We start from the raw sequence: 23,747 nt of genomic DNA on the forward strand, positions 1-23,747 counted from the left end.
CATGAGAGGACTCAGAATAGAATGCGCTATCAAACTGCTATCTCGGATTTTCGAAATTTTGAAAATTTCGAAAATTATAATAAAATTCAAAATTTATATTTTTACATTTTTTTTCAAATTTTTTTTGACTTTTCGAAAATACCGGAATATATGTGATAGAACGCATTATTATGACTAACTCTAGCAAGTTTTAGCTGAATATCTTCAAAAATGGCCAAGTTATACGCATAATTGCAAAAAATTCACAATTATTAATTTTTCAAATCAATTTTTCAGCACGTATTTGATATCGTACGCCAATGTAAATAGCACCATCGTGTTCCTGAGCTCAAACTGCATCCAATAGACACCTTTTTGTTGAAAAATTTTAACTTCAAAATTTGACCTTTTTTGACCTGAAAGTGACCTGACCCAAGCTAAATTCGACTCAAAATGACCTCGAATGACACAGACGACATCAAATTCGAAATCTTTGGCCTAAATGGACCATAATACATGTGTCACGTGACCGGACGCATGATAAAATATTTTCGTGACCTGTGATGACCTGACCTTGACCTGAAAATCAAAGTACAAGTTTGGTACCCTCAGGGTATCTAGAGTAGAGATGTCAATCGGATACCAACTTTTTGGTATACCGATACCAAACCGATACCAACTCGGTATTTGGTATTTCAATCCTAATGTGTTTGGTATTTTGTTGGTATCATGAACCCTTGCTTATGTTTAAGAGGCTAAGAAATCGGTAAAAAGTTGGTATTTTCCTCATGTTCCCAAGTTGGTTTGGTTTCGGTATTTCTCCACGGTTTTGGTTGGTGTTGGGTTTGGTATCGGTATTCCGATTTTCCGTAATTGACATCACTAATCTAGAGCATCTGTTCACGAGTGTGTGAACCAAAAATGAGCCTGATCTGTCTTGTAAGACGGCGGCCAGAGCCCAAAACGTGAACAAGCCAAAATGCTAATATTTTTTGCTTTGACCTGACCTGTGACGTCATCGGTGACCTCGAGGTCAATGAAATTAGGTTTCGCTCGACAGTTTTTCCGGGGCTATCAGACACCGTTTGAATTTTGACGATCGGCCCAGTAGTTTCGGAGTTAGGAGGGGGGCTATGAATAGCCCCCCCCCCCCCCAGTAGGGCGTGTTATACGCAGACCCCAGTGGGGTGCGGGTTAAAGAAGCTTTAAAGAAATATTCACAGATCGTTGTGGATCTTATGTTAGATTTGATTGCGGATGGTAGATTTTAGTCGAATTGGCTGCATTTCCCTATTCCGCTCTGTTGCATGTTCACATGTCATTCCTAAATGATCTTTTCGCCCTGCTTTGTTCTCGTATCGTATTACGGGTGCATTGGAGAGACCAGGCCCTCCGGGAGGGCCGGAGAGGGGTGTGCTGGACCACCCCACCCCACCCTCCCCTCCCCTCCCCACGCCCCGGTCCGCTGTCCATCTGCCGTCTCCGGCCCGTCCCCACGGCCGGCACGCGCGGCCGGCGGCACGGGGCGCGGCGGCGGCGGCAGTTGCGGTCCGGCCGTCGAGCGGAGAGGAGCGATGTCGTCCGCGGCGCTCCGGTGGTTGTGCGTGGCGGTGCTGGTGACGGCGGTCAGCGGCGCCGCGGCCGATCCACAGCTGCGACAGCTGGTCAAGATGCTGGCCACGCGGCTGGACACTCTGGAGCGGGACCGAGCTGAGGACCGTGATAGGGTGGCCCGCCTGGAGGGGCGGCTGACCACTGACCCAGGCCGGGTCACTGAGGGCGTGGCCAGGATGCGCGCGGAGCTGCGCCAGCTCTCTGACCACATCCGAACGCAGGCCACCGTCACTGAGAGTCTGCAGGAGATGAGGTCCGAGATAGACGGCATCAGGTGAGCTGGAACCGTCGGAGGTAAACGGTATGGGGCGGGCGGGTTAAGACATGAATGTCGAACTTTGAGCATTTGTATCTGCTTATCCATGCATGCTTGACAATATGACATGCTATATAAAATAAATATTTCTGCCGATGTCGAAAATCGAAATTAATTGCTATATATGTTGCATAGGGTCTGTCAACGTTGTTTACTAAATTGTCCGTCGATATACTGCGTTCATGCCCACCGTCCACCCAAAACAAATCTTCGGTTCGTATTACACACAGACACATGGCGTGCCTGTTGTGCTTGAGAAGCATGTTCTTCGTGTCTTTGGTTTTCACTTGTCTGTGGGTATTATAACTATTTGAGAAGAATGCCACGGAACTCACGGATATCATTCATTCATATTTCGGATACCGATTATGAATGATTGTAATTCGAATCCTTGTCGACAAAGGAACCCTGCCTTGGCTAGTCCCTTGAAAAGGTTAGCCATATTATCGCTGCATGAGGTAGGTAGGAAGTGGAATGTGGATGCGTTTATCCATCGAATCCTGTGTTATGTACAGCGCTGCTCTGAGCATATGAGGGAGGGATACAGCATTCATAAACGTATCGTTAGACGATGCGGCCGCAAATAGGCCTTGGTAAAAAAAAAACTGATGCTACCGTCTCGATTTCATCCTTTGGGTACAAATCCGTTTTTTCCAGTCAGCTCAGGTAGCTGTCTCAGAAAGATTGCTAGGATAGGTCGTCAACAAAATCACCCGGAGCTGATCAATGGCTATGTTCGTCCATTTTTAATGCGAACCTAAATCACATGAGGTCGCATGTGGTTGTAAATGGATGTATCTACCTGAAGGATATACGATAATGCTGATGCGTATATCGATTTTATCTAAGTAGATGTGTTAGCGGACATGGATAACTCTAAAAATTAGACGGCTACAACCACTCTGACACGCCACAGTCCGGCCAGCCGCACACGGCGATGGCGCAAGCGCAACTGCTCTCCAGTGACACCAAACACAACAAATATTTGTCATTCTCTCCAGATAAGGACTTCGCTCTGCAGTTCTCACTCGCCTGAAGAAGATAATCGCGGTTCTTATCTGAGCGTGTATTTCACATCCCAAGCGAGCACGCCCGCATTATCATCTTGTGTTTACCTCTACAGTCTACGCATATATGTAAGCCTCCCCGATCAGCATGTGTGTGTGGCCCGGCAGTGACGAGATCCGGCGACTGAAGGAGGCCACTGAGAGCTCTGCGGCTCGCGCCGCACACAGCTCGGACGCCGACAGCTCGCAGCAGACGGTCATCAGCTGGCTGAAGGACATGGTGACCATGCTGAAGGGACAGGTGGCCGACCTGGCCGAGGGCTTCAACGTCACCCAGCTGCTGCAGCTTCAGCAGGTCAGTGTAGCTGTATTAGGATCGTGTTGCCTAGTGAATAGGTAGACCTTACAGAGGTCAGCTCCAGACAGGGCATAATTGGCGAGCTGAGTTTTTTGTTTTAGATCGGTTTAACCACTGCATATTTGCACCGTTTTCTGTAAGTTTTACGGTGCTTCGTCACGGGCCTATTGCCGTAATCGACAGTGGTCTTTTATTTAGACTGCCGACTGCATTGATCTTTTGTCAGACCTAGTACATTCTTGAACATAAAACTATTCCCGGTGAAGTCACAGACAGCGAGTCGTCGGAGCCCCGATCTGACCCCGCACGTCTGCCGTCCGTACCACAGAGCGCCGCGTCGCGCGCGACACTACTGGAGACCGAGGTCCGCTCGCTGGAGGATTCCGTACAGACGCTGAGAGCCCACCGTCGCGCCGACGGTACCCAGCTGGGGCAGCTGAAGACGGACCTGACGGAGCTGCTGGCCAAGGCGCAGGACAGGGAGAACACCTACGCCCATCTGATGGACGAGGTAGGTCGCGATGACCGGCTGTCCGCTTGGTGTGGGAAGGGTCTGCTCTGTGGTGTCAGGGCAGGGCCTTTTCTGGGGTGGGGCTGGGAAGGCCCGGGGTCTTCTCTGGGCCGAAAAGCATGGTGTCGGAACGGGCTTATCACGGTATGGAACAGGCTCAGGTCGTGGTCTGTCCTGAACCTGATGGACAGGAGGTACGAGTAACTACTACCAACATAGACCACCTGTGCTGCCTATATGCGATTCAGGATGTAGCAATGTAAATATGGAGTGCCTTCATTACACAATGCACACTGCACGGCAAAGAGGGCACAGCAGCGGAGCACCGGTTCCCTTCTAAAGTAAGAGGTGCTGCGCCATCGTTTAACGGCGGTTTTGATGTACACAAGGGACTTTGGCTTGACCCCGTGACACTCTCACACTTTTCATGGTGTTTATTTGCTTTTCCCTTTTGGTACCTTCTGTATAATTACAGTTCCGTAAATCACTGTAATACTCGCGAACTTCCCACTATTAACTGTTTCGGCAAGTCTATATTCCCTCTCGCCATTAGCGGAAGGGAACATACGAGTGCCGTTCAAGCATGCATATATGAATATTAAGTTGTTGCTCAAGCTTCCCTCTATATTGTATACGTATGCTCTTCGCCCGGTATGTTCATTAACCTAGCATTCACCGCTGGACTCGACTCAGTCCTTACGAGTTACGACACGGACATAAATCAACGCTTGACAACTTCATATAATCACCAAGTTGTCCCCTGACCGTAGCATGACGCCGTGCCTTATTTCATGATTTTACAAACATATTTTCAACTAATACGGACATAAATTCAACCAAAGAATACGGTAATAATTCTCCAGATGTGTACACATACAACCGCCAATCAGCTTAGCGCAGGTACCGGGCCTGGTAAGCCCTAGCTCGTCGCCGCTCGTTCCGTTGCGGAAGCGTTGCAGCTCCCGTCGGCCGTGCAGGGTAATTAGCCTCGCGAGCGCCATTGTGTGTGTCGGCCGGCATGGGACGGCACCGGAAACAGGCAAGGATTTTTACGCCGGAGACGGCGCCGAAAGGCCGCTACCAGCCGGGCGTGCAGCCTCACCACTCGGACGGCCGTCCACGCGCGTCGTCCGGACGGCGGTGGCCGCCCGTCTGGCCGCTCAGCCACGCGCGTCGTCCGCGAGGTCCGGATGTCCGCCCTTCATGTCGTCCGCCGGGAGTCGGGGAGGCAACCTCCGTTTATTGTCCACTGTTCAGCGCCGACCATTGAGCACCGTCCACCAAGCTACCGTTCATCGTATATCGTTCACTATCGGCCGGTTACGACGGTGGACAGCCTACCGTCCACCGTCGACTGACTGTTGACCGCGTCCACTGATCGCCGACCAGCATCCACTGTCCACTGTCCACCATATCAATGTTCCGTCATTTGCATCCACTCGGCGATTACCGTCTACTTTCTACATGCCTTTTTTGTCATAATTCTACCGTTGCTAAACAATACGGATGCGTTTCGCGAGCGTTTTACTCTTGCAAAACATCTAAATGACTGTCACTGCCAGACCGACAGCTGATCCGACCGTGCCGTCATTCCTAATCCCCTACACGCCTTCTGCCGCTGCGCCGTTTGCGGCGAAAATCTCTATCACCTGCTCGGATTTGGGGTCGACACGGCGTCAGCAGATGCGGGCAGAGCACATCACCTGCTTGTAAACGTCACCTATCACCTGCCGGTGCCTGTCAATCTCTGATATCACCTGCCGCCCAGTGGTGTAGGAACGTGCGGCCGGAACCCCTGTCTTGTTCTGCCTTGTTCTCTTTGTCCTGTCGAAGTTTTATGAGGCTCATTACTGTTGTGAGCTGGCCCAGTCGGTGCGGCGGCACAGTATCCTGCCCCTGTCGGGTCGCGGTGCGGGCCGCGGCCGGGCCGTCCGGCCTGCCGCCGCGGGGCAGGCCGATCACGTGATCAGGTGTAAGCGGCACCTGATTGGTTGTTCGCTGTATGTGTGTGTGTGAGGTCGATGTCGTGTGTTACTGGCATGGTGGGGTCAGTGTGCTTTCGGACTCGCTCCAATACAGTCTACAGACCGCAGCTCGCCTCTCAAGAGATCACCAGGGCAGGATCGACGACGACATCACATGGCGCAGCCGGCAGGATTGTGGTCGAACGGTGTTGTGCAGTGAAGTGTCGCCCTTACATGCAACGAGCGGTGGTGCATAATCCTGCACCCATCCCACCCATCCTTACCTGGGAAGTCATCTTTTCATTCCTCCTCTTGGGGTGATTGAGAGTGGCGGCCGAGGGTCTCACCATCGAGACAGTCGGTTCGAACTCGCTTCCCGTGTCTCGCCATCGAGACGCGGGTGCGGGACTCCCTCTCATTCAAGGGGTGCGACCAGTCGGCTCCGGCTAACCTTGCCATCAAGGCGCCGGAGTATCACTGATCTGTCCGCATTCAGTGGCCTCGCCATCGAGGGGCTGAATCGGGCAGTGGCTGGCGCCTTCCTCACCATCCTTATCTATTCCCATTACTCATTTTTGTCGGTCCTCCTGCCCAAACACTTCAGAGGACATCGCGGCGACATTTCTGGTACTTCCAGATACTTCTGCTCTGCATGGCCTACAGCCTACGCTCTAGCTGCAAGATGGATCAGACGGACAGCACTGGAGAAGAAGGCGCACCACCCTGGCTGACCAAGCTCGTAACCGGACTGCAGGAACAGCATCGTCAAGACCTTCAAGCACAAAGGGAACAACACCAGCAAGACTTTAATCTACTGAGGGCTGAGATGCAAGGTTTGCGTCTGCAAGACGAGGCTACGGCATCGGACGCGACCGGGGCGGCTCCTGGAGATGCTTCTTCGCCTTTTGCTGCTCACAACTCTGAAGAGACCCGAGTGCCAGTCGTACCACAGAATTCACAGAGTCCTGCATTATCTGATGTGGCTGTGGTGCCACCTACAGTGAGACCGCCTGCCGTATCAGCGCCTAGCAAGTTGTCAGAGTCCATCAGCCTCAGAGACTTCAGAGCTTGGAGATCATCTTGGAATGACTACAGCAGACTCTGTCAGCTTCAATCCTTCAGCCGTGAGGATCAACTGGCGTACCTAAGGGCGTGCTTTACCGAAGACATGCGTGCAGCCTCCGAGCACGCCATCGGCATCAGAGACAGCGACTCCGTCCAGTCAGCACTAGACAAGATTGAGTACCATCTGCGCCAGCAGCGCAGCATTGCTATCGACCGAGTGAAGTTCGAAGAGCGACGACAAGAACAGGATGAGTCCTTTGATTCATTCTTGGTTTCGGTGAAAGAGCTCGCCGCTGACGCGGAGCTGTGCTCTTCATGCACAGATCAGCGGCTCACCACCAAGATCATGTCAGGGCTGTACAATCAGGAAACACGACGGAAGCTCCTGGCCCTTCGCCCGTTCCCAACGCTAGATCAAGTCACAGACATCTGCCGTTCAGAGGAAGCGGCCCAGGTAAACGACCAAGCCTTACAAGACGTCATGAGCAGAGGCCAAAACGTCTTCAGCATTTCTCGTCGACCTGAGCCAGGCCAGCGAAGTCCTTCACGAGGACGTGCAAGTCAGTCATGCGGACGCTGTGGTCGGGCCAATCACCCACAAGGGAACTGTCCTGCAGCAGGTCAACCCTGTTTCTTCTGTGGAGCCATCGGACACTTCGCTTCGGTTTGCCGCAAGAAGCGAGCGTCTCAGCAAGCGCAGGCTGCCACAGAAAGTTCCACGAGATCACGCAGCAGACATCGCCGTGATACCAGCCGTGCTGATGTGCCACAAGTATTCGTCAGTAGTCTGCACCACAGTCTGCAGGCTCCTAAGATCGCCATCAAGGTGGAGACATCAGACGGTACATTCATTGGTGACATCACTGCAACTCCAGACTCAGGTGCTGAAATCACGGTCATGAGCTCAGCCTCTGCACACAACCTAGGGATCGACGACAAGGAGCTGTCCAAGCCACCAAGTCTCAACATCACAGCTGCCAATGGACAGTCCATGCAATGTATTGGCACCTTCAAGGCCATCCTTCGTTTGAATGAGAGAGCAGTTGAAGACACAGTTCACGTCTTCAAAGAGACGAGAGGGCTTCTGCTCGCATGGTACACAGCCAAGAATCTCGGAATCCTACCGGACCACTACCCACAGCCTATCCCGCTGCCTCGTGAACCCTCTGGGACAAGGACGACCGATGTTTCTCCAGTCGAGTCAAAGAAGTCCAGCGAGAAACAGAAGCGACAGAAGCAGCTCCGAGATGAGCTGCTCAAGGAATTTACAGACGTCTTCACATCCGACAGCAACCCGTCGCCGCTGAAGCCCATGACTGGCCCTCCGATGGTCATACACGTCAGGGAGGACGCCACACCGTTCGCGGTGCGCACGGCCCGACCTGTGCCGTTCGCATGGAGAGACAACGTGAAGAGCCAGCTGGATGACATGGCTGCCCAAGGAATCATCGCACCGGTGGGCGAAGAGCCATCAGAGTGGTGTCATCCACTCGTTTTGGTAGCGAAGTCTGACGGTGGTGTAAGGATATGCGTCGATTACACCAAACTCAATCAGTTTGTGAAGAGACCGCTACATCCACTCCAGACTCCAAAAGAAGCTGTTTCGAGCATCCCCGCGCGATCAAAGATTTTCTCAACGCTGGATGCCAAATCCGGCTACTGGCAGCTCCCCTTGTCCGAGGATAGCCAGCATCTCACAACCTTCATCACTCCCTGGGGGCGCTTCAAATTCCTGAGGGCGCCTATGGGATTGGTATCGACAGGCGATGAGTACTGTAGACGCGGAGATGCTGCCCTTCAAGGACTGGATCACATCGTTAAGGTGGTGGATGACATCCTCGTGTACGACGAGACGTTTGAAGAGCACGCAGACCGTTTACGTGCTGTCCTGGGCCAGTGTCGACGGCACAACATCACTCTCAACGAAAAGAAGTTTTGTTGTGCGATGGAGGAAGTCCAGTACTGTGGCTTCAAACTGTCATCTGCTGGAAGAGAAGTCGATCCTGGAAAAGTCACAGCGATCTCAGACTTTCCCAGCCCCACTAACATCACGGAGCTGAGATCGTTCATGGGTCTGGTGCAGCAGTTCGGCGACTTCTCCAGCGAGATCTCCTCGGCAGCTGATGCACTTCGGGGCCTCCTGAAGCCGAGCAACGCGTTCGTATGGACACCAGATCACCAAGTAGCATTCAACAACGTCAAGAAGGCGCTTTCATCACCGCCCGTTCTGGCTCATTACGACCCGCTACTTCCAACTGTCCTGCAAACTGATGCTGCTCGACTGAAGGGACTTGGGTATGCCCTTCTCCAGCAGCATGGTGACCACTGGCGTCTGATCCAATGCGGTTCCAGGTTCATCTCGGATACAGAGTCTCGATATGCCATGGTGGAACTGGAGCTGCTGGCGGTGGTGTGGGCCCTCAAGAAGTGTCACATCTTCTTGCGGGGGCTGCCACACTTCACTGTCGTCACTGACCATCGGCCACTGATAACGATCATGAACGACTACACCCTGGACGCAGTCGAGAACCCGAGGCTACAACGGCTGAAAGAGAAGACCAGTCTCTACAACTTCACAGCAGTGTGGCAAAAAGGAAAGGAGCACGTCATTCCCGATGCGCTGTCACGTGCTCCTGTTGAAGAACCAACGCCTGAAGATGGACTGCTCATCCACTCTATAGAGCACCACGTCCACTGCATGTCTATCGCTGTCATCAGTGAGGTCTCCGGCCAGCCTCCACATCTCCCAGACCCTCGACTCGACGAGCTGAGAAGGACAGCACAGCAAGATGAAGTCTACCAGCAGCTCCTGGTCGCTGTCTCTCAGGGCTTCCCTTCTTCGAAAGACATGCTTCCCCGCCCTCTCCTTCCTTTTTGGAATGTTCGCCACGAACTTTCCTCGCATGATGGACTGGTCCTGAAAGGTTGTCGCATCCTCATCCCCAACGCCTCTCGGAAGAGTACCCTCGAGGCTCTCCACGATGCTCACCAGGGCATCGAGCGCTCCAAGAGACGAGCTCGCCAAACAGTCTGGTGGCCTGGCATAACCAGCGACATCGTCAACACAGTCGGCAATTGCGCCGCCTGTCAAGAACGCCGGCCCAGTCTTCCTCAAGAGCCGATGGCAACTGAACCTCTCCCATCAAGGATTTTCGAGGATGTCTCGTCCGACCTCTTCTCCCATGCTGGCAGAGACTACTTCGTCTACGTAGACAGGCTTTCTGGCTGGCCGATCATCCATCAACTCCCACGGGGCGACACGACAAGCCATCAAATCATCAAGGCTCTCCGAGAAGCCTTCGTCTCACTGGGGGTTCCCGTCAGGCTGCGAACAGACGGTGGTCCTCAGTACAAGAGCCGAGAAGTAGCCAACTTCCTCAAACGATGGGGTGTGCAGCATGTCATCTCGACTCCGTACTACCCCCAGTCCAACGGTCACGCGGAGTCAGCAGTGAAACTGCTAAAGCACCTGGTCTCCAAGACAACTGAGGGTGGCTCGTTCAATGACATGTTCTATCGAGGACTACTAGAACTGAGGAACACGCCTCGAGCCGATGGACGCTCGCCAGCACAGATGGTCTTCGGTCACCCTATTCGCTCCTGCGTTCCGGCTCATCACAGCACATTTGCTGCTCAGTGGCAGCAGCATGCCGACGAGTGTGACTCCAAAGCGGCCAAAGTCCTCGACCAGGCACAGAGACACTACAACTCTTCGGCACATACGTTGCCATCGATGAAGATTGGGGTGCACGTCAGGATACAAGATCCGATCAGCAGACGCTGGGACAAGCTCGGTACCATCGTCGGTGTCGGGTACCACAGGGACTACTTGGTCAAAACTCCGAGCGGCAGAGTCCTCTGGCGTAACAGGCGTTTCATCCGGTCATCGCTCCAGCCGCCACTGGAGGCGGCTGGGACGCCGTCAGCAGACCACCAGGGTCGCGGAGGACCACGGAGGACGCCATCAGAGGAACAGGCCACTGCACCGCGACGCCGAGTCCGGTTTCAGCTGCAACCGGAGTCGGTTCTGCGCAGAGGCGGTCGTCAGAGCCGGCCGCCAAACCGCCTGGGCTTCGACGACCACTGATGGGACTGCCTCGCCGGCAGTCCTGAAGAGGGGGGAGATGTTGTGAGCTGGCCCAGTCGGTGCGGCGGCACAGTATCCTGCCCCTGTCGGGTCGCGGTGCGGGCCGCGGCCGGGCCGTCCGGCCTGCCGCCGCGGGGCAGGCCGATCACGTGATCAGGTGTAAGCGGCACCTGATTGGTTGTTCGCTGTATGTGTGTGTGTGAGGTCGATGTCGTGTGTTACTGGCATGGTGGGGTCAGTGTGCTTTCGGACTCGCTCCAATACAGTCTACAGACCGCAGCTCGCCTCTCAAGAGATCACCAGGGCAGGATCGACGACGACATCACAATTACCGATCAGCAAGATGACTTCAGACACTTTCATTGGTGACCTACTCATCTCCGGTCGGGTTGACAGAATTTGGGAAGGCTGGCTAGCCCTGTAACCGGCGATCGGCCCCGGGGATAGGAGGGGACAGTCCCGCGGGACTGATAACACCGTCTAAGCCCCCGAGGGCGTCTGTCCGGTGACCGGTGACACTCGCTGTCACCGGCGTGCGGCAGCTGCGGTGCGCCGGCCGGCCCTGCTGACCGACTGCGGAGGAGCGGCCGCCAGAGCGGCGCAGCTGCCTCTCCCGTCCAATCAGCGCGCCCGGTCACGGCCGGAGACCGGTCTGCAGGAAAGGCAGCTGCTTGAGACGGCACGCCGGCACAGACAGACGAGATTCCATGCACTGATTGCACGCTACGGACGGAAGAGCTAACTGGAGCACACCGGTCTCGACTTTTGGATTTGTGTCCAAACTGAGATGCTTGTATGGAACAATTCGTAAAACCGGTAAACGTAGAAGGGTGCTTGCTGGTAGGGTTTGCAAACACACCGTCCTCCATTTAGGCGCAAAACTTTCACTGCCGGCCATAACTCATGGAAGACACCTTCCCCGCCACTGCATGCAGCGTTGGACGTCACCCTCCTTCACAGTGGGGTCATGGATGTCACATTCTCCAGCACTGCGCAGGGAGGGTGGCGGGCTAAGACGTCACGTTTTTTCACGGACGTCGCTCTCGGACAATACAGGGGTTGTCGCGGATGCCAGCCCTTTCCGGCCCGGTGTGTACGGGTCACTCTACATACAAGGTGCTCTCCACCCCTCCTTTGCCGTTTCTTCTGTACGGCCCGGTGGTCAGGTCACTAATGAGGACACTCTGCCGAGGCCAGAGACGAGACTTTTGCAATGGCGAGGACTTGGCGCTCTCCGGTAGGGTGACGATGGGGCGGGTCAGGATTCGTGACCTTGACACCCACCGTGTCACCGAAGTATGAAAGGGGTTTCGCGATCCCGACATGTCACTTGGGGCGTAGAGATTGCCTATACCATGGTCTCTCCCGCATATCGTTGGAATGTGTTGAATCGGGCAACTTAGAGCGCATGGTGACCTCGAGGGGGACTGGGTGCCACCCGACCTGCCCCTCCCTGCCCTCTCCATACCCTGTCACCATGTCCTCCCGACCGAATGACGGGATAGACGACAGCCGACACGGCGCCTCCCGGCTCGACAAAAACCTGGCCTCGCCCCCGGGCCCGGACAGGCGGCCCCTACCCCTCCGAACTCAGCCCCAGCTCGACTGATGGGTCGGTAATTGGCGCTGTCTGAACGGGAAAACATGGGTCACGGTCCGGCGGCCAGTTTCGGCCTCAGCTGGACAACAGGAACGGCTGCTCGGAAGAGGATATTGGGCCGCTCCTACTGTGTGCGTTAATGACCGTCAGAATGGCGCACGCCCTCCCCCCCCTCCCTCACCGGCCACCGGCCACCACCCCCTGCGAGGAAAGGGGATGGATGGACGGTGCGTGGTATCTCAGGGAATGAATATGCCGCCAGTGATCGTATACCCTACTCCAGGTGGTTTGGTCTGTACCGCGGTACATCGGGGAAGAATAGCTCGTAAATACGGGCACACCTCTGAGAGGGGTGTCCCATGCCCCGAACCGCAGTAGCTCTGGATGGACTGCCTACCTCAGGGAAGGGTGGCGCGTGGCGCGCCATCAGCCGGACCGCCGACTCGCCCCCTGTAGTCGCGGTGCCGCAGACTCACCGCAGGTTTCACCGCAGACGGCTGTCGGCCGGGCCATGGCAGATGGGGGCGCCGGAGCCGGAGCCGGGCCGGCGCCGGCGGGCGGCAGGTGGCCGCCGCCGTCAGCGAGCGATCGCCAAACACCGATAACGCCCGGCCGGCAGCCCGGTGGCGAGCGGGCCAGGTGAGTGGCCCGGTCCGGTGTCACCCCGCCCTGCAGGCGCTAATTGACAGGGGTCGGACGGTCCGCCCCATCCCGACTGAAACCGGAGAGGAGAGCCGGCACGTGTCGGACGCGGCAGCACGCACGGCACAGCCCGCCGCACGCGCCCCTATCATGAAACCAGGGCACACGCTCGGTGTGGGTGGGGTTACGTTTGTGTGGATCACCTTTCAGTCGACAGTGTGCAGTGGGTTTCGCTGCGTATTTTTCTTGACGGGAGGTTGAAAGTTGGATAAAAAATATGGGAAATTTTAAGTGCAATGGTAGATAGTAAATTCATCAACTTTTTACGTTTTCAAGGTGTCGTGGCTAATTTATTCGCTGTCGTCCCAAATGTGTTCACTCGTGTTTGGAAATGATCGGTTTCCGGTGGCGCGGTAAAATGTTTATTGCTCTTCTGTCAATAGGTAAACGGAGCGTTATATAAAACATCTGTCTTGTATCGATGATCGGACAGTCGCTTATCTTCCAAGCATGAAACACCGCACTGAGGATGTCCCTAGTTTCACCTTCAGACCGGCTACGCAGGACAGACCGTCTTTATCCATCGTTGCTGTTAGCTTCAGTGAAAGCGGGTTGGCTGCAGTGGACACTGGCACTGCCCACAGACAAAACAAATTTATGGACCTCTAATTGCGACCGTTTATCTTGCTTATCCTGGTGGATTAGATTTGAGTCGGTGGTGATAAATCGCGTGCCTGCATTCATCTCTAACTGGATGGCACGTGGCCTTCGCGAAACACGGGGAGACATTTCGCAGAGCGCTGTCGGCGGCTAAGTGTTATGTGTTTTACGGCTTTCTTTTCCACGAACTGACTGGAGTGGCTTCATTAAGACGTTCATCTTAAACGTGGCTCACAAATTATGCACATGCGTGGATCATAACAATGTCGTTTGCATGATGGGCGCGGGTCGTTGGGTCTCCGGGAGATTGGTCAATCGGTTAGTGGCGGCGGCGACCACCTGCCCGTCGCCGCCGGTCAGCACGCCGCGGCTACATCTGCCGACCGGTCCCGACTGCGGGCAGCCGGTCCGACCTTCCGTCAGTCAGTGGGACAGCTGCGGCGCCCGCGGCGCACCGGCGCTCGGGTTTCTCCGGCGGCAGACCCACCGAAACACTCACCTAATTGGAACTACCACCGCCCACGGCCACCCGCAGAGGCTGCGTATTATAAGACAAAACGCCAGAGAGCGTAATGGTCAGCTCCGGGCCGCAATGGCCACTTGTGCGCGTCCTCTGCAAACAGGCAGAGTGGCCGCCGACAGCTGGCGGCCGACGGAGAGCGGCGGTCTGCCCTCTCTCTCTCTCCGGCCGGCCCTAATGGCTGTCCGGCGGGCGGCACGGACCGACACGGGGTTGGCAGCCCCCGACGGTCCTCATTGTAGGACTGCGACCACCGCCGACCGCGGCGGCCTCATTAGACACGCCTTAATTAGTGGCGAGCGGCGCTGGCGGAAGTGCGCCGACCGTCGCCAGATGTGCGCCCACAAGGAGTCGGTCCTCGGTGCTCTCAGTTCCTCTGGGTCTCCCCTGTGTAGATGTCCTCCGTCTGCCATCCTCATCTCCTGGACACAAGAGGAGTATAGCGCGGAATGTGACCGTCTCCGGACAGACACTACCCTCCATCTTCATCCGACAGTCGCCTCCTGCTTGGCCTCTCAGGCGGATGCTGTGCGCGCTTTGAACGTTTAACTCACATCATTCCATAATTTCCAGTTCGAGTTATTTAGATAAGAGTTCGGCTACTATGCAATTCCAGTGCAACAGCGTTTCGTTCGGCTACAATGCGAATTTGCTCTCCTTATGATGGCATGTTGAGACTGAGCTCCGAGCACGACCTGGGTTCTGAGTCAGCCTGTCAGGCAAACGCACATGCATGGACCCTCTGGGCTCTGAATAAGAACAGAAAAACACCGTTCATTTTTGCGTCACATGGAACTATGAATGTTTCTTACCTGAACAAAACGTTTAAATTTTAACTTAAGATTTATCAATTGCACTTAGCAATCGAGGAGGAATGTTCTCTCAGTTCGGTCTGTTTATAATTGACATAGTTTCATGCGATGTCCTTGCTGCCGCCGCCGATGTTATCGCGTCGTTTAGGAGGCGACGCGACCTCCGTTTCCAGTCGAACGGGTGACGGTAATTGGACGCGATGCGATCGCGCTTCTCGCGCCAGCTAATGGCTCTGATAATTTCATGGCTCTCCAGCACTCGCAAAAACGCCGCTTCGCCACCTGCCATTCAGCTGAGCAAACCCGTTTCCAGCGAGAAAAAACTTCGAACCCGATCAATTTCTGGTCGGCGCTGGGGCGGTGTAAAAACTCGGGCTCGCGTACACCAGATGTCCCCGTGGGCTGGGCGGCTGGTGAATTGGTCCAGTGGCTCGTCGGACATCATCAGGGGGCGCCGGTGACCGGCTGACGGGTCATCCCGGTCTCCCCACCCTCACACGGGACGGACGGACCGACAGGGGACCCCGACCGCCAGCTGCCAGTCGATCAGTCTATGGGCAGCCCGGCCCTATCGGTGTCACGTCACCTCACCGACCTACCAGCCAGTGTGCCGCGTTGTCAGCAGTGCAGGTATACAGCGCGGTGCCACCGCACGCTACCGAGAATAGCCCCGCACGGCGGATATGGCGGCGGCGTCTGGCCTGCGAACGAAGGTGACACTGAACCATTTCCGAGAGCTGCCTCCCACGGGGCGTCAAAGGGCGGACCGGGGAGGGTCGCCGGGGCGCCGCTCAAAAGGCGCTCACCGCAGCCGGCCGCGGCGCCGTGTCGGCGCACAATGGGCGGCTGTTCGGCGACACGGGTCCGCGGAGGGAGCGAGTGGCGCGGCCGGCCCGCTCTGTACGCCGGCCGACACGCCGTTCAGCGCTGTTCAGTCGCCGCCGGCCCACCCTTTGTGAGAGGCGGCACCGATCCGTCCGCCCGAGTGCCGTGGCGGAGTGGCATAAAACTGGCGGTAATCGGGCGCGACATCGAAGGAGGACCGGCCGACCTGCGCTCTGAGGACGGCGCGGAACATAGGCGCGTGGCTGGCCGCCGCGCCGGCCGCGCCAGGAGTGCTCCGAGTTCTTGCGGCGGCCTTCCACCGTGCCCCATTTCGGCGCGGTTAGTCTGCGGTTAAATTGGCCACCGGATGGCCATTCCAGCTCCGTACAAAGCCATCCACGCAGCCTAATCGCGCGACCAGTGAAAACTCGCCCAATTAAACCGCACTCAGCGACATGAGCCACGCAAGTTCCCGCTAATTTTCGGAGGCGGGGCGCTGTCGGTGACAGCGGGCCGGTCTCAGGGTGCAGTGGCGTGACACTGTCGCCTACAGCGGTGCCGGGGGCGTGATGACGCCAGTGGTGCTGTGGGAGTGTGTGAGGAAGCCTGACGGATGCTTGGGCTGCACCCTGGTGCAGTGGGGTCAGCTATATGGGGGTGGCGGTGTGACCGCAAAGGCCAAGGCCGAGAGGTGACCAAGAATAAGGTAGCAACTACATAGTAAGGAAATGAGAATTGTTCATGACCACATAGATTAACGCCCAAACGGCATCTGAACTAATATCCGTCTAAATGGAAATAAAAAGATTTACATCAACGAGACTCAACAGTCAACACAAATTTACTTTACTACATGCGACCATTCCATGATACTCTGACTGTTCGCCGTTAATTGTTCTACCTTGTTTTGCATTCTCTAAAACACGGACCCGCATCCCATGCTGCGGGCCGTCCGGGGGTCCGTGGGGCCGTCCGAGACCGAGCGCTGCGGGACAGGTGTGTGTCTGTCTGTCTGTGAGTGAGTTTGAGGGCCAGTGGACGGCAGCTGCGGCGGACCTGGCCTCAGGGAGAGTAGAGAGAGTGGAGAGAGGAGGTGGCAGGTGGTGACCGGCCGGTGGGCACTGGGCACCCCCCGCCGGCCCCCGGACCATTCATGGCCACGGACGGACGGACCGAGTGCCGTAACTGCTGGACATCGTTATCGCAACCGATCATATACGCAGCCGTCTCGACGCCATACATACTAATACAACGTTGCATAGCCGTTGCTACATATGCACGTTTCAATCACTTTTATCAACTTTTCTCGGGCATCATCATCCCAAAACTACAAAAATACTCGGCGTTGCCAAGGCCCTATATACCGGCGATACCGGCGTTGCAGCGCAGTTGAGGCAGGCTGACGGAGTGCCTGCCTGCACTCTACACTCTGCAGTGTGAGTCCCGGCCGGCGCGGGCGGCCCGGACGCCCCCATCGGCCTTCAGCAGCAGTTCTCCCATGGCTGCGAGCCCCCGGGGCGCTGTGCTGCTGTTGTGAAACTGGGTCCCAGGTCGCAGAGGCTGCAGGTGATTTATCCCACCAGCAGACTGACGGTGGGTACGGGTGGTTACAAGCAGCGCGTCCATCATTGTCGGGGAGGGCGAGCGCTTCAGTAACGCCCGTTGGATATGATGCAGTCTTTATATGCAGGCTGCCGTAACGTCTTGATAAACGGCAGTCGTACCGTCTTTATTATCGGCTGCCGTATCGTTTATAGTATCGACTGTGGTATCGACTCTCGTCTATATTAACGGCTGCCGTACCTCTTGATAGTGGCGGCTGTGGTACAGTCTTTATACCAGCGCCGGTAGTGCCGGTACCGTCTACAATGTCGATTTTAAAAGGTACCGTCCTAATTGGCAGTTGTACCGTCTATACTGCTGGCTGTGGTACAGTCCTGATTATTGGCTGCGGTACCGTCTTTATTGTCGGCAGTTGTACCATTTCTTTATGTCGGATGGTCGCTCTAACACCCCAAAACAGCCCCAGTATTAGCTGTGGTGTCGTCTCTACTTGTATGATATTTCATGATGCCGTGTCTTATTATCGGCCCCGATGCGCTGTCCTGCTGCCGCCGGGAGACGAGCCGTCTGCGCTCGGCGCTGCATAGGTCACCGGACTTCGTCGCAGGACTCTGATCCCCGGTCACCAGCACACGGGGCAGGTGTTCCAGCAGCCGTCTCTGCCAGTCTGAGCCGCTGTTTACGCCAAACCGAGCCAGTCTACAGCGGCTGGTATAGGGACGCAGATAACCCCGCGGTCGCCACCGCCGCCGCGCCGTCGCTTTCAGCCACTCCGCCGGCGCAGAAAGACCGAGTGTCGCATTGTGGGACGGACAAAGCGCCGGGTGGAATTCGGCTGGTCGGGCGGCCACTGCACCCAGGCTGTGGGCGAGGCGGGAACGCAGCTTTGGGAACGCACCGAAAGGGCCGGTGAACCGAAATGGACCAGGGGTAGAGGGAAAAACAAGATGCAGTGCGGCTCTGGTGGCTGGGAGTTATTCGTAAGCAACGAGAGCGTGGTGCGATTCCAAGCGAATATCGCTTCCTCTCTCTCTCCGTCTCCTTGGCCCTCCCTCTCTCTATCTCTCTCTGCTTTCTTTCTTTCTCTCTATCTCTCTCCCTCCCTCTCTCTCTCTCTCACTCACTCACTCTCTCTCTCTCCCTCTCTCTCTCTCTCTCTCTCTCTCTCTCTCTCTCTCTTCTCTTTCTTTCTTCTCTCTCATCATTTGACATTATTGGGTCCAGTTCTGCATATCTGAAATGGCCTGTCCCATGATGTAAACGGCCTCCAATCCAGGGCTGGAGAACTCAGCAGTTCACTGGTCTCTTTGTTCCGGGACAGAGCTCTGCAATAGGGGCGTGGGCCGATCAATATGGCACTCTCACTCCAGACGGGAGCGGCTGGTCGGCGCCGGTTCTGTGACTGTACGCGTAGGGGACGGGGGACGGCTGAGGGGGGGATGCTGTTCCCTGTTCAGTGCTGAGGTGAGGGACTCTAGAGGCTAATGCTATGCTTCAAACGTTTTATCGGTCGGAACGTTAGCGGTTGAATATGTCGTATTTAGCCGGAAGTTCCCCATAGAATACGGCATCTGTCCCGCATATTAACCCGAACGCAGATATACGTCCCCGCTCAGTAAGCTGAACCGCCGGTTTCGTCTGGTTCTGGTCTATAAGCCGCCAGCGCTGATTTCTAAGAAAAGTGGTACCTTTACCCGGAATGTTTTCTCATCTGGTGCTGGCATTCAGAGCGGCTGAAATCTCGCCGATGTCCCTGTATAAAGGCGCCTGGGACCGGAGGTGTACTATCACCGGTGTCACCGCTCGGCAGCTGAGTCCACCGCCGCCTTTGTATCGGAGCGGCGTCCGTATCGTACCGCAAACAGACAGTCGCCCTAACCAAACACGGCCGGCTGGGAAACGAGCAGCGGGACAGCTGCTCAGGGTCCCGGGCCGGCGCTGGGACTCCGGAGCGCCGGGGATGGATGGTTATCGGTCGGGGCGATACTCGGTGGCCGGCTATCCCACGATTTCTGTAACGCTATCGTGAACTGCTGGTTCCAAGTTACACGCCACATTAGCACACTCTCATATTCTCCTCAAAGCTCCTCCAGCCAGGGCTGCGGAGTCGATGGATTTTCGGCGACTCCGACTCCGACTCCGACTCCGGCTTTCAAAAACCAGCTCCGACTCCGACTCCGACTCCGGGCAGAATTGTCGACTCCGACCGACTCCAACTCCCGACTCCGACTCCGCAGACCTAGCAGGGCTGCGGAGTCGACAGATTTTCGGTGACTCCGACTCCGACTCCAGCTCGGGTTTCTAAAATCGACTCCGACTCCGACTCCGACTACGGTCACAACTGTCGACTCCGGCCGACTCCGACTCCGACTCCGACTCCGACTCCGCAGCCCTGCCTCCAGCCTACGGCACAGCTGGTACTGGCTGATGTTGGCCCAATGGCTGCTCAGTGCGCAGGCGGCCATTTCGTGTCGGATATGCTTGCTGACACTTCGGGAGGCAGCTTGCTGCTACATCGCTTCACTTGTGTGCTTCTGTTGCAGCTAACCCGCTGTTGATCTCTCTTTGCAGGTCTCAACTCTCCGTAAGGAGCTGCTGTTCGCCCCGGCCCACAACGCCACGGAGCCGACCGACGAGCCTGCCACCTGGCGGCCGCACCACTCGCGGCGGCGCCACCATCGCCGCCACAGAGGACACTCGGGTCGCGGCCCGTTCCAGCTGCGGGCCGTGGAGCAGATCCTGGACGTGGTGTACCGGCGCCAGCAGGAGCTCGACTCAGAACTGCAGGCGGCGCGCCGGAACGTCACCACCCTGCAGCAGTGGCGGGCGGCGGCCGAGCAGCGTCAGGAGGAGCTGCTGGAGCGGGAGGAGCGAGCCGACCGAGAGAGGCAGCAGCTGCAGTGGCAGCTGAACGTCACATCCTGGTGAGTCGCGGCGAACACGAGCTATCCGCCATCAGCTGCAGGCAGCGACCCAACTCATGCTAATATTGGACAGCATTATATATTTTATGGACAAAAGAAAACTTCCCCATTCATACGCCCCATCTCGAATCTCGATACTGTGCGTGCCCAAGCAAACCATCCACTCACCAACTCACTAACTCAACCTGCCTTTGTGTCTGCCTTCAGTCGGGACAGCGTGCGCGAGGTGCAGCAGTCGACCACTCGGCTGATCCAGGAGGTGGAGCAGCTGGAGACCAAGGTGGATGGACAGATGGTGGAGGTTCGCCGTGACCTGGCCCAGCTCCAGGTCGGCTACGGCACCCTCCAGACGGCCGTGCGAGCCGTCGGTGACGAGCAGAAACAGCTGCCGGCGCTGAGCAGACAGGTAAGGATGGTGCTGTATTTGGCAGGGAGTTGTGGATGGAATGGGATGGCCTAAGCCAGCTGTGACACTTGACAGTTACCCGAGTGGGCACAAGCCAGTGATTTGTTGTGCTCGTCAGATGTATACTTGTATAACGGGTGTCTACTAATTAATGAGAAAAAGTTTAAAGGCTTATATCTCGGGTATTTTGTAACTTAGATAATCGAAAATTCGCATGCTTATGCATCCTTCTATTGGTTATCAAATACCTTCAGCGCAGCGCACTGAGCACACCATGTTTCACGTCACGCCGCACGCGCCACCCGACCCCCGTGGTCGAACGTCGCGGCACCTCCACGTCAAACGAGACCAATAATTCCCGCCTTCCCGTCTTCAGATGTCGGTCCAAAGATACAGTCTTGTCCCCTGGATATATTTCTTTCTTGACAAAGCCTCACAAGTATTCAATCGGCCACAGCTGCGACACGCAGGGTGGATTGTCTTCTCGATCTTTCATGGGTACGCCGACCCCCTCCAACATTGCGATGGTTTTAATTGCAAAATGGACGAAAACTAGGTCAAATCAGAGTGCATAGTTGCCATTTGGGTAGTATTCGTCTTTTTTACCTTGGTGCCCTAAAAGATAAGAAATCAACGCGTTTATTTGCCGTCCCCCGCACTATAGAACATGCTCCCAATGATAACTCATTTTGGACACATGACTGGCAGCACCTCCCCTTCCGGAGAGGCCGTTTAGCCGCATCAGTAAGCTGGAAACCGGTAAGGAGACGTGTCCACAGGTTGCAGTTGTATCCCCCCTCACTGGATCATACAAACTGGCAATATATGACATATCTGTTCCTGGGTAAGTCAAACAGCTCTCGTCACCCATTATCATATCAATGCGTTCTCACCAGTTGACAGCTTGCCCCTGATTAGCCGACGCAAACGCTGTTATTCTCTGCGTTGCTGCGCTTGAGTGACCTCAGGTGCCTGTATGCACCTCCGGTACTCAATTGCACATTTTCTACAGCAAAAATTACGACATAATAGTGGCAAATATAGTGGCGTCACACCAGCAGGCACATTGACACCCCTCACCTTGCCCTTCGCACCCCATCGAAGGGGACCTTGTTTCTGTAGCGAAACTCGCAGAGTTGCAGCCACTTCAAACCTTTTCCAGCATGCTGAACGTTTCCTCTTATCTCAAATATCATAAGCATGCTATTGGCACTTGGCTAAAAACCTTTAACTTGCACTTGGAGAGCCATAAGTGCCATTTCCGTTGTAGAAAGGTAATTTTTCTTAAAATTGGCGAAGATTGCTTAGAACCGTTGTTTGCTTAACGTTCTCATGGCGACTGACCATGGTATTTAAAGTTTTCGTTTTGCGTGATTGACATTCGCAACAGACATGTCTTTCAGCATGTGAGATATGCAGATTATGTATTACCTTTAAAGGTTCGTATTTACTACCTGAACTTTTTCTCATTAATTAGTAGACACCCGTTAGCTGGCCCCTGGGTGCATGGCGTACCTGGATATCTGCTCGCCCATAGCTAACTATCCAGTATCTTCCTCAATTGTAGGGGAGTGTTAGACCTGTATCTGTTTGCAGCTGAGCCGTCTATGACTGTCTGAGTGCCGACCCATGTGTAACTGTCTGGCCTGACCTGCGTGTCTGACCGCTCTATGACTGCCTGAGCTCGGCTGTCCTCTCTTCTACCCCGTCCGTGCTGACGGTCGCCTCCACCCGGCAGATGAAGCAGAAGATGTCCGAGCTCTCTGAGCGTCAGGATTTGGACCGTACCAGCCTACTGGAGCTGCAGACTGACCTTCTAACGCTGGCTCTGGACCGACCAACCAGCGACGGACAGCACAAGGTGGCCAGATGAGGCTGCCGTCGCCTCCGGGACGGGGAAAAGAGCGTGCTCTGCTAGTCAACGCGTCAAATCGTGTGATCCTGTACATAGATGGACTGAGCCGATCGGCTCGACGGCGCGGCGGATAGCTGCGAGTCGCACAGACAAAGCACATGTCTGTTCGACCTTACGTGGGGTTGCGTCGGTTTACTGACCTACGATAGACTGTCCGTCGGGGCTGACCGTGAGTGGCTCGAATGACTCGCGAAATTACGGCAGACCGTTCGCCTGTCCGGTCGTGCGTGGGGCAGGGTCCGCTCATGGATGGCACTAGGGTCTAGGACCCACCGTCTGTCTGTCCGTCAGCCCGTTGGACAGCGTCGGTTCACAACTTGCCACAGTCGGGAAGACCGCGCCTCTGTACTAGTCCTTCTGACCAAGTGTGGAACAGTGTCAACTCACAACTTTCGGCAGCTGTGCGCCGACTGTGTGCCCTTGGCTGTGTGTCCGCTCTAAAGTAGATCTCGGCTAAACGTGCCCATGTAGGGAACGATGTGGTGTAGCTTTTCGCGCACGAGCTTTGTGTAAAAACAGCCTATGCGCTTTGGGGCTGCTACAGCCGTAAACGCGACCGTTCACCTGAGAGGCCACTGTAATGGCGACTGAAGTGTTTGTACAGTGTATCTGAATAAGACATCGCTCTTCCAAACACTTAGCTAGCAACCTTTTCAGAGACTTAATAAGGCTCGTTGAACGCTATTGTGGATACATTTTATCATATATCTTGCAAAAATGTTTTCTCGAGCCAAACCTCGAATCTTCATAGAATCAAGGCGCTTAGCTGAGTGCTGTACTTACTATATAGCTGAGATTGATGTCGAAACATTTGCCAACTGGGGTTGTGAATTAAAAAACAACGATTCGTTTGGGAAATTTTCATGCCATAATGTTGCGTGACTGCGTGTGTGTTTATACATCGAAGAGTGAAAAGTGAAGACAATACATTTTGTAGAATACAGATGCTCCTCTTCTGTGAGTCAGTGAAGGAGGAAGA

The 23,747-nt window shown here is 55.3% G+C and overlaps 1 protein-coding gene across 1 annotated transcript; it reads left to right on the forward strand.

The window, feature by feature from the left end:
• Positions 1–1,511: 1,511 nt before the first annotated feature.
• Positions 1,512–23,486, forward strand: LOC122386531 (trichohyalin-like). The gene is made up of 6 exons (XM_043375810.1): positions 1,512–1,867; positions 3,085–3,271; positions 3,603–3,785; positions 20,095–20,447; positions 20,655–20,853; positions 22,592–23,486. Exons 1-6 carry the CDS (start codon positions 1,554–1,556, stop codon positions 22,724–22,726), a joined length of 1,371 nt encoding a protein of 456 aa, XP_043231745.1. The 5' UTR covers positions 1,512–1,553; the 3' UTR covers positions 22,727–23,486.
• The last annotated feature ends 261 nt before the right edge of the window (positions 23,487–23,747 follow it).

The sequence above is a fragment of the Amphibalanus amphitrite genome, unplaced genomic scaffold (genome assembly GCF_019059575.1).
Source record: "Amphibalanus amphitrite isolate SeventyFive unplaced genomic scaffold, NRLGWU_Aamphi_draft 000255F_arrow, whole genome shotgun sequence".
NCBI lineage: Eukaryota > Metazoa > Arthropoda > Thecostraca > Balanomorpha > Balanidae > Amphibalanus > Amphibalanus amphitrite.